Source organism: Coregonus clupeaformis, chromosome 8, assembly GCF_020615455.1.
Source record: "Coregonus clupeaformis isolate EN_2021a chromosome 8, ASM2061545v1, whole genome shotgun sequence".
Taxonomy (NCBI): Eukaryota; Metazoa; Chordata; class Actinopteri; order Salmoniformes; family Salmonidae; genus Coregonus; species Coregonus clupeaformis.
The window spans coordinates 52,840,048-52,855,895 of record NC_059199.1 but is presented as its reverse complement, the minus strand read 5'-3'; the positions used below and the strand labels follow the sequence as shown (position 1 = coordinate 52,855,895).

General features: G+C 47.9%; 1 protein-coding gene across 1 annotated transcript in view; it reads left to right on the top strand.

The window, feature by feature from the left end:
- Positions 1-15,848, top strand: part of LOC121572459 (phosphofurin acidic cluster sorting protein 1-like) — a 70,730-nt gene that overhangs the window by 38,492 nt on the left and 16,390 nt on the right. The window contains exons 2-8 of the mRNA XM_045222069.1: positions 3,693-3,780; positions 4,444-4,533; positions 5,363-5,488; positions 6,268-6,412; positions 7,036-7,127; positions 8,018-8,095; positions 8,856-8,915. Coding sequence (XP_045078004.1) covers positions 3,693-3,780; positions 4,444-4,533; positions 5,363-5,488; positions 6,268-6,412; positions 7,036-7,127; positions 8,018-8,095; positions 8,856-8,915 — 679 coding nt within the window. The remainder of the gene's footprint in view (positions 1-3,692; positions 3,781-4,443; positions 4,534-5,362; positions 5,489-6,267; positions 6,413-7,035; positions 7,128-8,017; positions 8,096-8,855; positions 8,916-15,848) is intronic.

The window sequence follows — 15,848 nt, the reverse complement described above, 5'->3', positions numbered from 1 at the left end:
GTAAAGGGAAGAGGGTACCATTTGGGATTGATAGTATTAAGTGACTGGACAGGTGACAATTAACTAGACACTGTATAGAGGGCTGGCTGGCCGCCATCCAAATACACTCACTCACACACACACACACACTCACACAGACAGACGCAGTGATGTTTGTTATGGATCTGCTGGTGTGTGTGTGTGTATTTTGTGCAGTTGATTAGTCATTTCTGTCCTTGGTATAGAATAGCTTCTGTGTGTGAGTGCCTGGTAGTAATGAGGTGAGTGAGTGAGTGAGAGATTGAGTGAGTGAGAGAATAATGAGCTGGGGAAGAGAGGGAATGTGTTAAAGGAGGGGACACTCACTCTTACTAGCAATGACTGTCCCTGCCTTACTATTGATCCCCGAACCACTACCTAGGAGGGGGAGAAAGGGAAGGGAGGGAGAGGGGAGGGTTCCTCAAGGTCAGGTAGAACGATTGAGAAAATGCACAAGAGGGAAGTTGAAAGGTGGGGAGGTGTGTATCATGTGTCTTGACACAGCAAGGTTACAAGTCCCATGATAGTCTCCGTTACCAAGGGAACCATATTGCACCTGCCTCTTAAAGCTGCAGTCAGGCATTTAAATCCCCTCCAATAGCCTGATGTGTAATATCACAGTTTCATCCATATTCATTCCTTTCTCTACTAGAAGCCATGGTGGGGAATTTATGCAAAGGCTTTGTATCGTTGGCAAGCCCCATTTCACACTGGCACTATATCAAATTTAAACGTGCTTCAAACGTCAAAATAGGGGATTTATGTTGTTGCAGACAGATGCCAAAGACTTAGAATACATGTCAGTGAGAGAAGAGATTGGATTAGCATACATTTAGCTGTAGGGTGTTTTGGAACAGTAGGATCTACTATAGTATGTGTCACCATAATATGGTATTTGTAAAGACGCCATGGTATTTTATGTGGTATTTCAAAATGCAGGGGGCTAAATGTTTGCCATGTGACTAACACTCCTGACACACACACAGATTGGTACCATTTATTACAGACAGGGATTCTTTGTGTTTTACAAGTCTAGTCTGACCCTTGTGTAGAGAGAGTGAGACAGAGAGAGAGAGAGAGAGCATGGAAAAGAGAGAGGAAGGTAGAGAGATAGACAGAGAGGGGGGGGAGAGAGAGAGTTTATAGCTGGGGTTTATGATAGCAATGAGTGATGTCTCTGTAAGGTAGAGGCCTCATAAAGAGACAGGCAGTCAATGAGAGAGGTAGACATTCTCTCAGCCTAGCAGAGAGCAGGAGAGAGCTGTAGTAGAAAAGGTTACTGGGCCTGTATTCACAAAGCATCTCCGAGTAGGAGTGCGGATCTAGGATCAGTTTAGCCTTTTTAAATCATAATGAATATGATTATACGGACAGAGGGGACCTGATACTAGATCAGCACTCCTACTCTGAGCCACTGTGTGTATACGGTCAGGCGCTGGACAGTCAGGCAGACTTGCTCTCTATTCAAGATAATTTATTATGAATTTGGCTTATGACTGTGGAATGGCTTTGGACGGTCTCTAATAGAAATTGAGGTGTTGGAGGTACTTTATATTAGTGATTTCATGGACATTTTTCATGATACTCCTGAAGTGATTATGAATATTCACAGTATGTAACAAATTAATTCCCTAAAGGACCTGTATGAAATATTGACTTTTGAAATATACAACAATATAAAGTAAACAACTTTTCTATAATAATGGTTAAATAAATACTTTAATAGCACACTGATCACACAGAACGTCTGGTGTTTTAAGGTCTGGACCGTGGTTTTTACTCAGACATTTCTCTCTTCTCTAATATCCGTGCCAAACCCTAACCTCCTGTCCATATCAGCATTACTTCCTCACTAATGGAAGGCCCCAGCCCTTCTGTGACCAGTCCCAAATCCACCCCGGCCCTTTCATGACCACTCTCGTATACCGGGGTATTTCAATATACCGACGGTATGATTTTCAATACGCCACTGCTTATACCTATACAGTAAGTTAAGTATAACTATAAGAAATCGAAGCTGTGTCAAATAAATTCTATCCAGCTCAGGGCTCCAGCTATGCATTTGGTTTGCTAACTAGCTAAGTGGCTAGATGTCAAGATCAAGTTTCTTGGTTACTGCAGAGATATTCAATCCCCTCCTGGATCAAGATCCCTGTTGCCTAAATTGTTTTGTGTGTAAAAAATAGTGCCCCCTTATGTGCACTTCCGGTAATACCGTATACCCCGGTATGGTACAGAAACGGTATGACGGTATGAACATCTGGATATCGCCCCAACCCTACCCCTTACCCCCAAGGTACTAGTTCTACTAGATTTGAATGGTTAGGATAATTTCCACCTAACCTATCAGAGGGCAAGTTGTAGTCTCGAAAACCCGACCCTAGGCATCAGTGACTAGGGTCTGGTTTCAATGATGGACTCTTTTGGCATAGAGGAACTACTTCGCTGCCTAAGTCACTACTTTATCAGCTTGAATAAAGTACAAAATGGTAGCTAGTAAGATGGAGATCACAGAGGTTATTTTGTATGAGTGCATTTCGCAAGTGGCTAGTTTGCATCAACTACCTTCATTAAAACCACTGCAAAGGTTTTGCCTGCAAACTTTGGTTGTGAATCGCGACGTTGTAGCAAGCCTGCCTCGTGATTTTTTGGGGAGAGTTGTCTGAGGAGGACCCACCCCAGAACAATTTTTCCCCCCGTTATCAAAGTTGCCAAAAGAAGTCCATCATTGAAACCAGACCCTAGTCACTGTTGCCTAGGGTCGGGGTTTACGAGACTAGGCAAGTTGAAGCACATGATCCAATCCTGATTATACCTGGCTTATACCCATCTGACTGACCCTTTCGGACCTGTACAATATGACTAGAGGTTAGGGGTTAGGTTTGGTTTGGAATGGAGCCGATGTTGGTGTCTGTCCTGTCCAATAACTAGTTGTTTATGACAGTCATTACCCTGCTGTGTCCAGGCCACATTAGCAGAGCCCTGCTGTCCGTTTAGCCATGCTGTGTCTGTCTGTCTGTCTGTCTGTCTGTCTGTCTGTCTGTCTGTCTGTCTGTCTGTCTGTCTGTCTTTACCTCTCTTTTCCTCCTCCTGCCCCACTCCCATCCTCTCTCCCTCCCTACACCTCTCTGCCCGGGCCTATTTTAGTTTAAGTTGTGTCTCAGAGGCCCCAGACGTGAATAATTCAACACACTGACCTTCTGGTTGGACTGCTCTGTTGGTGGGAGGAGGTGGGGTGGATTTTTCAGCCTACATTTTCCCTCTTTCACATAATATTTTGGTAACAATAGGTGAGGTTGCTGTTGTGTCTGAGATGTGCTGTAGTTGTGACAGGTTTGTTTGGGAGATTTCTGTAAGCATCCCTATCAGGTGTAATACATGTGTCTGAGGTGGATTCAATTTAAAGGACTGTTGATATACCTTTTGCGTTTTTGTTCAGCTGTAATTGACTGTAATGGCAATTGGAAAAGCGAATGAAAGATTCCATCCTTCTCTGTAAAAATGGACTAGTCAGTGACAATGTGTCCTATTACCATAATGGTTAATTTAAAGTTTAGGTTATGTAATGTTGTTTTCTGTACAGTACCTTCCTTGTAGTGACCTTGTGTTCTCTAATAACCTATAATGTTGTTTGCAGTACATGTTGCTCAGTCTCTCTCTCCTGTCTTCTCCAGGCTGTTCAACCTGACCCTGAAAAAGCTGATCATGTTGAAGGAGCTGGACAAAGACCTGACGTCTGTGGTCATCGCTGTCAAACTGCAGGTACTGCCTCTCACTCTCCTCCCCTCTCACTCCCCTCCCCTCTCACTCCCCTCCCCTCTCACACCCCTCCCCTCTCACTCTCCTCTCCTCCCCCTCACTCTCCTCTCCTCCCTCTCACTCCCCTCCCCTCTCACTCTCCTCTCCTCCCCTCTCACTCCCCTCCCCTCTCACTCTCCTCCCCTCTCACTCTCCTTCCCTCTCACTCCCCTCCCCTCTCACTCCCCTCCCTTCTCACACCCCTCCCCTCTCACTCTCCTCCCCTCTCACACCCCTCCCCTCTCACTCTCCTCTCCTCCCCCGCTCCTCTCCTCTCACTCCCCTCCCCTCTCACTCTCCTCTCCTCCCCTCTCACTCCCCTCCCCTCTCACTCTCCTCCCCTCTCACTCCCCTCCCCTCTCACTCCCCTCCCCTCTCACTCCCTTTTTCGATCCTTTTCCCTCTCATCCATCCTCCACCCCATCTGTCTCTGTATGGGGTTGATGAAGACTGATTGTTTGGACTCTGTGGGAGTTATCTGTGGTACGTCAATGATTATCTTTAGCCAGATCTATCCTTCCTCCCTCACTCCCTCCTCAACCTCTTTTCCGGTATTCATTATCTACCCTCCCTCCCTCCCTCCCTCCCTCCCTCCCTCCCTCCCTTTCCTCTCCATCTCTCTCTCAGGGTTCTAAGCGTATCCTGAGGTCCAATGAGATCTTGTTGTCTTCAGCGGGACTGACAGAGACAGACCTTCAGCTCACCTTCTCTCTACAGGTACAATACTACTAGCTCTAGTACTACTAGTACTACTACTACTACTAATACTAGTACTACTACTAATACTAGTACTAATAGTAGTACTAATACTAGTACTACTATTACAGATACAGTATGGCTGGTCTAGCACCTGAGGCTAGTTATATAGGAACGGGGTCACCATTCACAACTAGGGCAATAGTTTTTCAGCCTGGACTTTTTTCCTGATCAGGTCAAATGTTTAATTGTCCTGGTCCTATTCAGTAAGGGATGAACACCGATGTTCTGTACATGACCTTTGTCTCAGCTCTTTGCGGAGTTCATTTTTTGAAGGTATTATATTATTATCTGTCCCAGAGACATCCAACTGGCCTGTATATCTGGTTTTAATGCCCATTCTAGAATGCCCTTCTAGCCAATCAGAAATGAGTATTCAACAATGCTGTGGTATAAAAACACAAACACATAACACAGTCTTGATTATCACATTTATCGAGATCACTTGTTACTGTACATGGGTATCGGGGTTATTACAGACGGCGGAACTGGGGTGATTTCATAACTTAAAGTTGGTTCAACTTTGGTTGAACTTTCCATTGAAAGTTGCTGCGCCGCGCTCCATCAGTGTAGGTTAGTCTGATTGGAAAGAGGTTATGAGATGTGACCAGAGACGGGTCATAGAACAGGAACGTTATGCAACACTCCAATTATATCCGTGTAATTATACAGTCTGATGAAGAGGAGATGAAGGTCATGATTCTCTCTACGTGTGTGTGTGTGTGTGTGTGTGTGTGTGTGTGTGTGTGTGTGTGTGTGTGTGTGTGTGTGTGTGTGTACCCCCACACAGTACCCCCACTTCCTGAAGAGAGATGCCAACAAGCTTCAGATCATGCTGCAGCGTCGTAAACGTTATAAGAACCGAACCATCCTGGGATACAAGACTCTGGCCCTGGGTCTCATTGACATGGCTGAGGTACGGCGCTAACCTCTATTCCTATTTAACCTCTAATCATCCTTAGTTTAACCTATATTTTATCGATTTAACCACACCTTTACAAGTCTTACAGAAATGTCGTTCCTCCTCGGACAAGGCTACTTACTTTACTTAGATCTATCTTTACAGTAGCAGTTGGTATTTAAAGTCTGTTTTAGCCTCTAGCTAACCTCTATTCAACCTTCATTCAACCAGCTACACCTTTATCTAACCTTTAGTAAACCTCAATGTAACCACAGCGCTCTGTCACAACACTCCATGTCATTCTGACACACTCTACCCAAAGCTCTGTCAGTGTTTTTGAAGTTTAATAAAAGAGCTGCACTGTAGCTGCTGCACTGTGTGTGTGTGTGTGTGACTGCTGCCTGTGTGATAGGATGTGTAGACTTAATTAACGCAGCCAGAGTGTGACCAGACTGCAGAGGGAGAGAGGGTGAGAGAGAAAGAAAGAGAGCTGACACTGATGCTGTTCTGAACACCAGCCCCTGAACAGAATATGTGGTAATCCCTCTGTTTTCTCTTTCTGTTTCCCTCTGTTTTCTATTTTTTCCTCATACTTTCTCTCTCACTCTCTCTCTATCCTCTCATTTTCTCCCACTCACTTTCCCTCTCTTCTTCCCTCATTTCATCTCTCTTTTTCACTCCCTCAATATCTTCCCTCCCTCCCCCCCCCCTCTTTTCTCTGCACATCTTCCCTATCCCTTTCACTCCCATCTTTCCCTCTGTTTCCACCCCCCCCCTCCCTATCCCATGTCCAGGTGATGCAGCACCCCAGTGAGGGGGCCCAGGTGTTGGGGCTCCACAGCCAGTTGAAGGATGCCTCTGTGCCCGTGGCGGAGGTCAGGGTCTACTCCCTCTCCAGCCAGCCCATCGACCACGAGGGACCCAAGGTCAAGATGTCTGGTAAGGGATCTATTAGTCTCTGTGTCCCTGTGTTTTGTTCTCTCTCTCTCTCTCTCTCTGCTCCTCTCTCTCTCTTCTCCATCACTCTACTCTACTCTTTCACTCTAATCTCTCACTCTAATCTCTCACTCTACTCCATCACTCTACTCTACTCTCTCACTCTACTCATCACTCTACTCCATCACTCTACTCCATCGCTCTATTCTCTCACTCTACTCCATCACTCTAGTCTCTCACTCTACTCCATCACTCTACTCCATCACTCTACTCATCACTCTACTCCATCACTCTACTCCATCACTCTACTCTCTCACTCTACTCCATCACTCTATCACTGTACTCATCACTGTACTCCATCACTCTACTCTGTCACTCTACTCCATCACTCTATCACTGTACTCATCACTGTACTCATCACTCTACTCCATCACTCTACTCTCTCACTCTACTCCATCACTCTACGCCATCTTGTTGACATCAATCTTTTATTATCTCATTCTCTCTTCCTTTTCTTAGACTTTTCCTCTCCTCCCTCCCTAACCATTTATGCTTTTTCTCCCCCTCTCCGTCCCTCTCTCCTTCCCCCTCTATCACCTCTCTCTCTCCTTTCCCTCTCTCTCCAGATCGTTCTCCAGACATTGATAACTATTCTGAGGAAGAGGAGGAGAGCTACTCATCAGAACAGGAGGGCAGTGACGACCCTACCCACGGCCAGGTGTGTGTGCGTGCGCATCTTTTGTCCTGTCTTGTTTGTGAAGCAGAGATACCTGGAGCCCAGGGGAGGAAGGAGGGAGGGAGGGAGGTGAAGAGAAGAGGGGAGGGAGAAGGGAGGGAGGGAGGGAGGTGAAGAGAAGAGGGGAGGGAGAAGGGAGGGAGGTAAAGAGAAGAGGGGAGGGAGAAGGGAGGGAGGGAGGGAGGTGAAGAGAAGAGAGGAGGGAGGGAGGTAAGAGGGGAGGGAGAAGGGAGGGAGGGAGGGAGGTGAAGAGAAGAGGGGAGGGAGGAGGGAGGGAGGTGAAGAGAGAGGGGAGGGAGAAGGGAGGAGGGAGGGAGGTGAAGAGAAGAGGGGAGGGAGGAGGGAGGAGGAGGAGAGGAGGGAGGGAGGAGAGGGGGAGAGGGAGGGAGAGGGAGGGAGGTGAAGAGAAGAGGGGAGGGAGGAGGGAGGGAGGGAGGGAGGTGAAGAGAAGAGGGGAGGGAGAAGGGAGGGAGGGAGGGAGGTGAAGAGAAGAGGGGAGGGAGAAGGGAGGGAGGTGAAGAGAAGAGGGGAGGGAGGGAGGGAGGGAGGTTATAGATTGAGAAACAGAAGGAGAGGAGAGAAAGCAGCAAACAGACAGAATGAAAAGATAAGGAGAGGGGGACAGATGAATAGAGTGAAAGGAGGGAGGGAGGTATGGAAGGGGCGACGAGTGAAGGAGAGGACTAGTGAGATGTGAAAGGATGGAGAGAAGGAGGCCATGGTTGGTAGGGTATAAATAACCTGGTGTGAGTGTGTGTCATGCTCTGAATAACTCTCCAATTCTCTCCCTCCCTCTCCCCCCCCTCCCTCGCTCTCTCTCTGTCATCTCTCTTCCCTCTCTTTCGCCCTCCCTCTCTCTCTCTCTCTGTCAGTATCTGTATGATGAAGAGGATGAGGTGAGGAAGAAGAAGCCCAGACGGAAGCTCACCTCCAATGCCTCCATCACTAGAGTGAGAAACCCTTCTATCCCTCCCTCCCTCTTTCACTACCTTCTCCTGCTCTCAAACCTCCTCTTCACCCCTCCCTCTATCCCCCTCTTTTTCCAGCCCTCCCTCTTTCACTACCTTCTCCTGCTCTCAAACCTCATCTTCACCCCTCCCTCTATCCCCCCCTCCTCCCTCTCTTCAGTCAACCTCTCCCTCTATTTTTCTCCCTTCTTAGTCCTTAATTCTGCTATCAGTCTGTTCCTCCCTTTCCTCTTCAATGTATGTAATTACATTTCCCAGGAGGCAAACAGACAATTCCAACAATTTACCTAAACACACATGCAAAAAAGCACTCCCTCACACACCTTCACACACACACACACACACACGTGCAGAATGAGGCCATGGCTGCACTAGTCACTATATGATAGAATACAGTATAAAACACCTCAACATCATTTATTCTTGCTGCAGCAGCATCTTAAATGATCTGTTCTCTATTCATGCAGGCCAGTTAATATTCATATTCATTAAAGTCTTTGTAGACAGGGTCATATTCAAAAGACACCAGACAGAAGAAAACGGACTGACAGGGAGGGACTACCTAAACTCATTATATAAGAAACGCTTGTTTTCATTTTCTGTTAACTTTTTACTACGGTCTGCACTAATGAATACGACCCAGGTCTATAGAGAAATGTGCTGCTGCCTGACAGTTATGCATGAACTCATGTTTCTCAGAACACTTAACTCGGGGGGGAAATAATCGTTGTCTCTTTTACAGCAACCAAACATCAAGCAGAAGTTTGTGGCCCTGCTGAAAAGGTTCAAAGTTTCTGATGAGGTAGGCATCTCGCTATCTCTCCTTCTCTTTCGCCTTCTATCTCTCTCTCTCTCTCTCTCTCGCTCTCTCTCTCTCTCTCTCTCTCTCTCTCTCTCTCTCTCTCTCTCTCTCTCTCTCTCTCTCTCTCTCTCTCTCTCTCTCTCTCTCTCCATGCTGGGAGTATTTGGTGCATGCTGGGAATTGTTTGAGTGAGTGCTAAGTGCGAGTGTTGTGTAGAGTTAGATATCCTGGGTTTTCCTTTTCTTGGTGATATCCTTTTTTCTTCTATGCATGATTAAGGTTATTATTTCAATTTTCTTGTTGTGGTAGAATTAAGTATATTGTTTTTCGTGTAAAAATTACCCTGATTTTGGTGGGGATGGCGGCCCGAATGGGGACGCCGTCCCTGTAACTTCGGCACGGCTTTAGGTGTGTTACTGAAGCTACTGTCACGGTGGAGGGGTTTCTGGTCGCCGTAGGAGAGAAGGTAGGATATGAGAATGTTGCTTATGCGTTACGGATGAATAAAGCGGTGGTGGTATTTCTTAAAGAAGAGCGCCTTGTTGATCGTATGGTTGAGCATGGCGTACTTCTTAAAGGAATCTTTATTCAAGTTACGCCGCTTTTTTCTCCGTCAACAAGGGTAACGATTTCGAATGTACCGCCGTTTATTCCAAATGAGCTATTGGAGCGCGAGTTATTGCGCTTTGGGAAGTTTGCAAGTTCAATTAAGGTTGTCCCGTTGGGTTGCAAACACCCGGCGTTGAAACAGGTTATGTCGTTTCGGCGACAGGTGTTTATGTTTTTGGACTCACCGGAGCAGACTTTGGAGTTATCGTTTAAAGTCAAGTATGACAATAGACTGTATATGGCTTATGCTAGTGCGGGTAGTCAACGGTGTTTTGAGTGTGGGGATGTTGGTCATAAGCGACATGCTTGCCCGAAAAGGGAGAAGGGAGGGGCGCAGGTGGTCCTCGTAACGCCTGGGCCCACTGATGTAGGGAGAGGTGGGCTGACAGCGGTAGAGCAGCCACAAGCATCTGTTGCTGAAGAACAAGTTGTCCGTGTTGAGGGCACAGAGTTGCAACTTGTACCAGAGGGAAATGTTATGCAGCAGAAAAATATTGTTGTAGAAGGTAAGGATGGATCTGAAGAGCCATTTCCTCAGACTGGTGAGGAGGTGCCCAGTACGAGTGCTGGGGTACAGGAGAGGGTTATTGTGGGGCTAATCTCCCAGGTAGTGGAGGAGATGCCCACTACAAGTAATGGGTTACAGGAGAGGGTTCATGTGGAGCTAGGCTCCCAGGTAGTGGAGGAGATGCCCACTACGAGTAATGGGGTTCAGGTGGGGCTAGTCTCCCAGGTAGTGGAGGAGATGCCTGGTACGAGTGATGGGGTGCAAGTGGGGAGTGTTGAAAGGGATGTGGTAGAGGGGAGTCAGTGGTCTGTGGCCTCAGTTGAGGAGGATCAGGAGAAGGATATGGATATCTCTCTTGATACGACATCAGCTGGTGAGGACTCAATTTACGATCTAGAGGAGTTAAATGGGTTTCTGGATCAGACTTTTGGGAAATCTGTCAAATTGGCAGATTATTTTGAAGTTGATAAGTTTGTGAGGTCAGCTGTGATGTTACAGAAGACGGTGGGGTTAGACCAGTTGAGTGAGAAGAAGCGGTTTCGCTTGAGGAAATGTGTTACTGCTGTTGCAGCAGCAAAAGGTGGTGGGAAACGTGGTCAGGTTAAGAGAACATTTAAATAATGTTGATGATTATGCCTCATAGGGTGTTTTATTCTCTTTGTCTGGCTTCTCTGTGGTATCTTCTGCTTTTCCTTTTAATTTTCTATATGGAGATACTAAGGGTAGGTTCTCTCAATATTAATGGAGGAAGGGACAGGAATAAGAGGGCTTGGGTATTAGAAGTAATAAAACAGAAAAGGCTTAATGTAGTTTTCCTACAGGAGACACATAGTGATGAGGAAAATGAGGTTGACTGGGGTATGTGGTGGGAGGGGCAGCATATACTCAGTCATGGTACTAATTTCAGTGCTGGGGTGGCAATCTTATTTTCTTCAGGCTTAGGGGTGACTGTGGTATCTACAACAGAGATTGTTAAGGGTCGGGTTTTATTGGTCAAGGTGGATGTTATGTATATATATTTTTTGTTGTTGAATGTTTATGCTCCTAATGAGGGTACAGAGCGTATTGTTGGTTTTGATAAAATAAAGGAAACCTTAAGACAGTGTGACCAAGAGGGGTGTATGGTTTTAGGGGGGGACTGGAACTGTACAGTGGATTTTACTGTTGATTGCACCGCTGAAGAACCTCACCTGCGGTCAGCCACTTGCCTGTCTGGTCTGTTAACTGAGTTTGAGCTTTCTGATGTGTGGAGAGTAAGGAATGCAAAAGTTAGGCAGTACACATGGCTAAAAGTTAATGAAGGGCATGTCAGTGCAGCAAGGTTAGACAGGTTGTATGTATGTTAGCAATACTGTAGTAGGGTTGGAAGGTGTGACATTACTCCTGTGGGTTTCTCTGATCACCATATTGTCACTGTTGATATTCACTTGTCCTGTCCACGAAGGTCATCATCTTATTGGTATTTTAATGTTAAATTGTTACATGATGTCATGTTTTGGGAAAGGTTTTTGTTGTTTTGGGAAAAATTGAGGGTTACAAAAGGGAATTTTGAGTCCTTGAGACAATGGTGGGAGGTTGGGAAGGCCCAAATACGATTATTTTGTCAACAGTATACTGCTCTGTCTCAAATTGAAGTTAAAGAGACTATCAGGGCCCTTGAACAGGACATCAAATCTATTGAATTGAAGTTGCTCACTCAGAATGAACTTACAGGACAAGATTCTGCATGAAAGAGTGAAGGGTGCCTTGATTAGGTCTCGTTTCACTTCCCTCAAGGATATGGATGCTCCTAGTGCTTTTTTTTTTTACCTAGGACAGTCGACATTGCAACGTAAACAGATGGTCTGCCTTCGTCTCCCTGATGGGAAGGTGACCACGGATGACAGTGAAATGCGTCAACATGCCGTGGATTTCTATTCTGCCCTCTATAAGGCGGAGGATTGTGACTCTCTGTGTACTGAACAGTTGTTACACGGTCTTCCTCAATTGGGACCTGAGCAAAGAGTCGCATTGGACTCTGACATTACACTGCAAGAGCTGTCCACTGTCACACCCTGGCTATGGGACTCTAGTTGTTGAGCCAGGGTGTGTTTGTTCTATGTGGTGTGTTTCTATGTTGGGGGTTCTAGTTCGTCTATTTCTATGTTTTGCCTGAGTGACTCCCAATCAGAGGCAACGAGTGTCAGCTGTTGGCTGGTTGTCTCTGATTGGGAGCCATATTTAAACTGTCTGTTTTCCCTTTGTGTTTGTGGGTTTTTGTTCCGTGTCGGTCTTTGTTACCATTGGACGTTACGAGTCGTTTATTGTTTTGTTCGTGCTTTAATTAAATAAAGTCTAAACATGTTCGTTCAACACGCTGCGCATTGGTCTACTTCTCTCCCTGACGATCGTGACAGAAAAACCCACCAAGACTGGACCAAGCAGCGTGTCCAGGAGCCATCACCAGGGAGATCGCTAGCAGATCTCCGTGGCAACCTCGACTGGGTCAAGCCTAGTGAGGAGCAGAGAGGGTGGACTTGGGAACAGTGGAGGAAGAGTCTCGACTGGGTCAAGCCAAAGGAGGAGCAGAATGGCTGGAGTTGGAAGCAGGAGAGCGAGAGTTGGGCGAGAAATATAGAGGCCTGGCCCACGGGGAAGAGAGACCCCCAGAAATTTTTTTAGGGGGGCTAACGCCGTGGACGACGGGCCAGCAGGAGACCGCGGCAGAGCGGCCCAGCGGATTGGCAGAGGAGGCCGCCAGGTTACGGGGGCCACTGGTCGAAGAGGGGGTGGAAGATGTAGAGGCACGGCGAGAGGTACTGGCGTGTGTTGCCAGTCCGGTCCGGCCTGTTCCTGATCCCCACGTAGGGCCAGTGGTGTGTGTTCCCAGTACGGTCCGGCCTGTTCCTGCCACTTCGCACCAAGTCTACGGTGCGCATCGCCAGCTCGGCCCGGCCCATTCCTGCTCCCCGCACCAAGTCTGTGGTGCGTTTGGCCAGCCCTGTCCGGCCCGTTCCTGCTCTCCGCACCAAGTCTGTGGTGCGTGCCGCCAGCCCAGTCCGGCCCATTCCTGCTCCCCGCACCAAGTCTGTGGTGCGTTTTCGTCAGCCCTGTCCGGCCCGTTCCTGCTCTCCGCACCAAGTCTGTGGTGCGCGTCGCCAGCCCAGTCCGGCCCATTCCTGCTCCCCGCACCAAGTCAGTGGTGCGTTTCGTCAGCCCTGTCCGGCCCGTTCCTGCTCCCCGCACCAAGCCAGGGGTGCGCGTCGTCAGCCCGGCACGGCCCGTTCCTGCTCCCCGCACCAAGTCAGTGGTGCGCTTCGTCAGCCCGGTTCGGCCCGCTCCTGCTCCCCGCACCAAGTCAGTGGTGCGTTTCGTCAGCCCGGCTCGGCCCGCTCCTGCTCCCCACACCAAGCCAGTGGTGTGCGTCGTCAGTCCGGCACGGCCCGTGCCTGTTCCACCGGTGGCGGGTCCGGCACCGGTCAGGTGCTGCGTCACGCCGGAGCTAGAGCAATCCGCTCCACCAGTGTTCAGTTCAGCTCTGGTCAGCAGGGCCAGACCGGACCAGGGGTACTTTGGGGGGTTAGAGAAGGAGTGGGGGTCAAGCCCGGAGCCAGAACCGCCACCGAGGAGGTATGCCCACCCAGCCCTCCCCTGTTTTGCTCTTTTTGAGGCGCGGTCGCAGTCCGCACCTTTAGGGGGGGGTACTGTCACACCCTGGCTATGGGACTCTAGTTGTTGAGCCAGGGTGTGTTTGTTCTATGTGGTGTGTTTCTATGTTGGGGGTTCTAGTTCGTCTATTTCTATGTTTTGCCTGAGTGACTCCCAATCAGAGGCAACGAGTGTCAGCTGTTGGCTGGTTGTCTCTGATTGGGAGCCATATTTAAACTGTCTGTTTTCCCTTTGTGTTTGTGGGTTTTTGTTCCGTGTCGGTCTTTGTTACCGTTGGACGTTACGAGTCGTTTATTGTTTTGTTCGTGCTTTAATTAAATAAAGTCTAAACATGTTCGTTCAACACGCTGCGCATTGGTCTACTTCTCTCCCTGACGATCGTGACATCCACAGCAGTTATGCAGCTCTCAACAGGCCGAGCCCCTGGCATTGATGGTTTACCATCTGAGTTTTATAAGCACTTTTGGGGGTCTATTGGGGAGGATTTTTATGAAGTGGTGTGTGAATCTTTTCATGAGGGCTCTCTTTCTGTATCTTGTCAACGTGCGGTAATTTCACTTTTGCCAAAAAAAGGGGGATTTGGCTCTCATAAAAAATTGGAGACCTGTTGCTTTGCTGTGTGCAGAATATAAAATTGTTTTTAAATGTCTCTCAAACAGGTTGAAAGAGTATCTGGGATTGTTGGTCCACAAGGACCAGTCCTACTGTGTACCTGATCGCTCTATTGTTGACAACTTGTTTCTAATAAGAGATGTTTTAGACATTTGTAAACTGTCTGATGTAAATGTGGGTTTACTTTCTTTGGATCAGGAGAAGGCTTTTGATCGTGTGGACCACCAGTACTTGTTTAAAACAATGAAAGCCTTTGGGTTTGGGGATGTTTTTTTGTCTTGGATGAATTTACTGTATGCTGGGGCCTCATGTATGGTGAAGGTGGGGGGTGGTTTGAGTTGCCCCATCCCTGTCCAAAGGGGCATCAGGCAGGGATGCCCAATTTCAGGGCAGTTATATAGTCTGGCGATTGAACCAATGCTTTGTTTTTTAAGAGCGAAGCTTACTGGTTTCTCTGTGCCAGGTGTAATGAAGGGTCCCACAATAGCACTGTCTGCGTATGCAGATGACGTGACAGTTTTTATTACAGGGGGTGAGGATGTTAAGGTTCTCTCAAACGCTTTAAGGGTGTATGAGGGGGCCTCCTCAGCTAGAGTCAATTGGGGAAAGAGTGAAGCGCTGTGGGCAGGCCAGCTTCAGATGGGGTCCGCTCCACGGTTACCAGGGGGGCTTCAGTGGGGCAGAGATGGGATGAAGACTTTGGGGGGTTTTCTAGGCTCCGATGTCTTTCAGAAAAAGAACTGGGAGGGTGTAGTGGAGAAAGTGTGTGCCAGACTGTCAAGATGGAAATGGGTGCTGCCCCAGCTGTCTTATAGGGGAAGGGTACTGGTAGCTAATAATCTTGCTGCCTCTACCCTGTGGCACAGACTAATGATTTTGCAGCCACCAAAGGGTCTGATACAAGAGCTTCAGAGGAACCTTGTCAATTTCTTCTGGTCTGGACAACATTGGATTAAAGCTTCAGCCCTGTACCTGCTACTGCACGAGGGTGGGCAAGGCCTGGTGGACATTTCTTCCAGGATCATGGCTTTCCGGCTTCAAGCAGCACAGAGACTGTTGTACAGTGACGGTTCTAGCTGGGTTGACACAGCCTACACATTGATGAGGAGAGCAGGCTGTTTGGGCTTAGACAAGCACCTTTTCCTCTTAAAGCTGGAGGGGGGTGAGTTGCCTGGCCTGACTCCATTTTATGAGTCTGTTATGCAGGCTTGGAGAATTCTGGTCAAGACCCGTAAGGCCTGCACGCCAACAGGGATGTGGCTTTTTGAAGAGCCTCTTTTTCACAACACTGCCATCCAGTCCCGTGTTCTGGGTTCAGCTAGCATACGTTCATGCCTGTTAGGCGTGGGGTGTACTAAGCTGGGTCATCTGATGCGGAACAGGAATAGGTCGTTGGAGGAGCTGGGAGAAAGAGCGGGGATTCGATCGTCTCGCCTACTGAGGAAGGTCGTCGCTGAGGTCTGTGACTCCTTGCCAGTACTTAATCTGCAGTATGTGACTGACACTTCCAATTCTGATCGGTGGAAAGAGGGTCTGGATTATGTGTTCCCTGCACT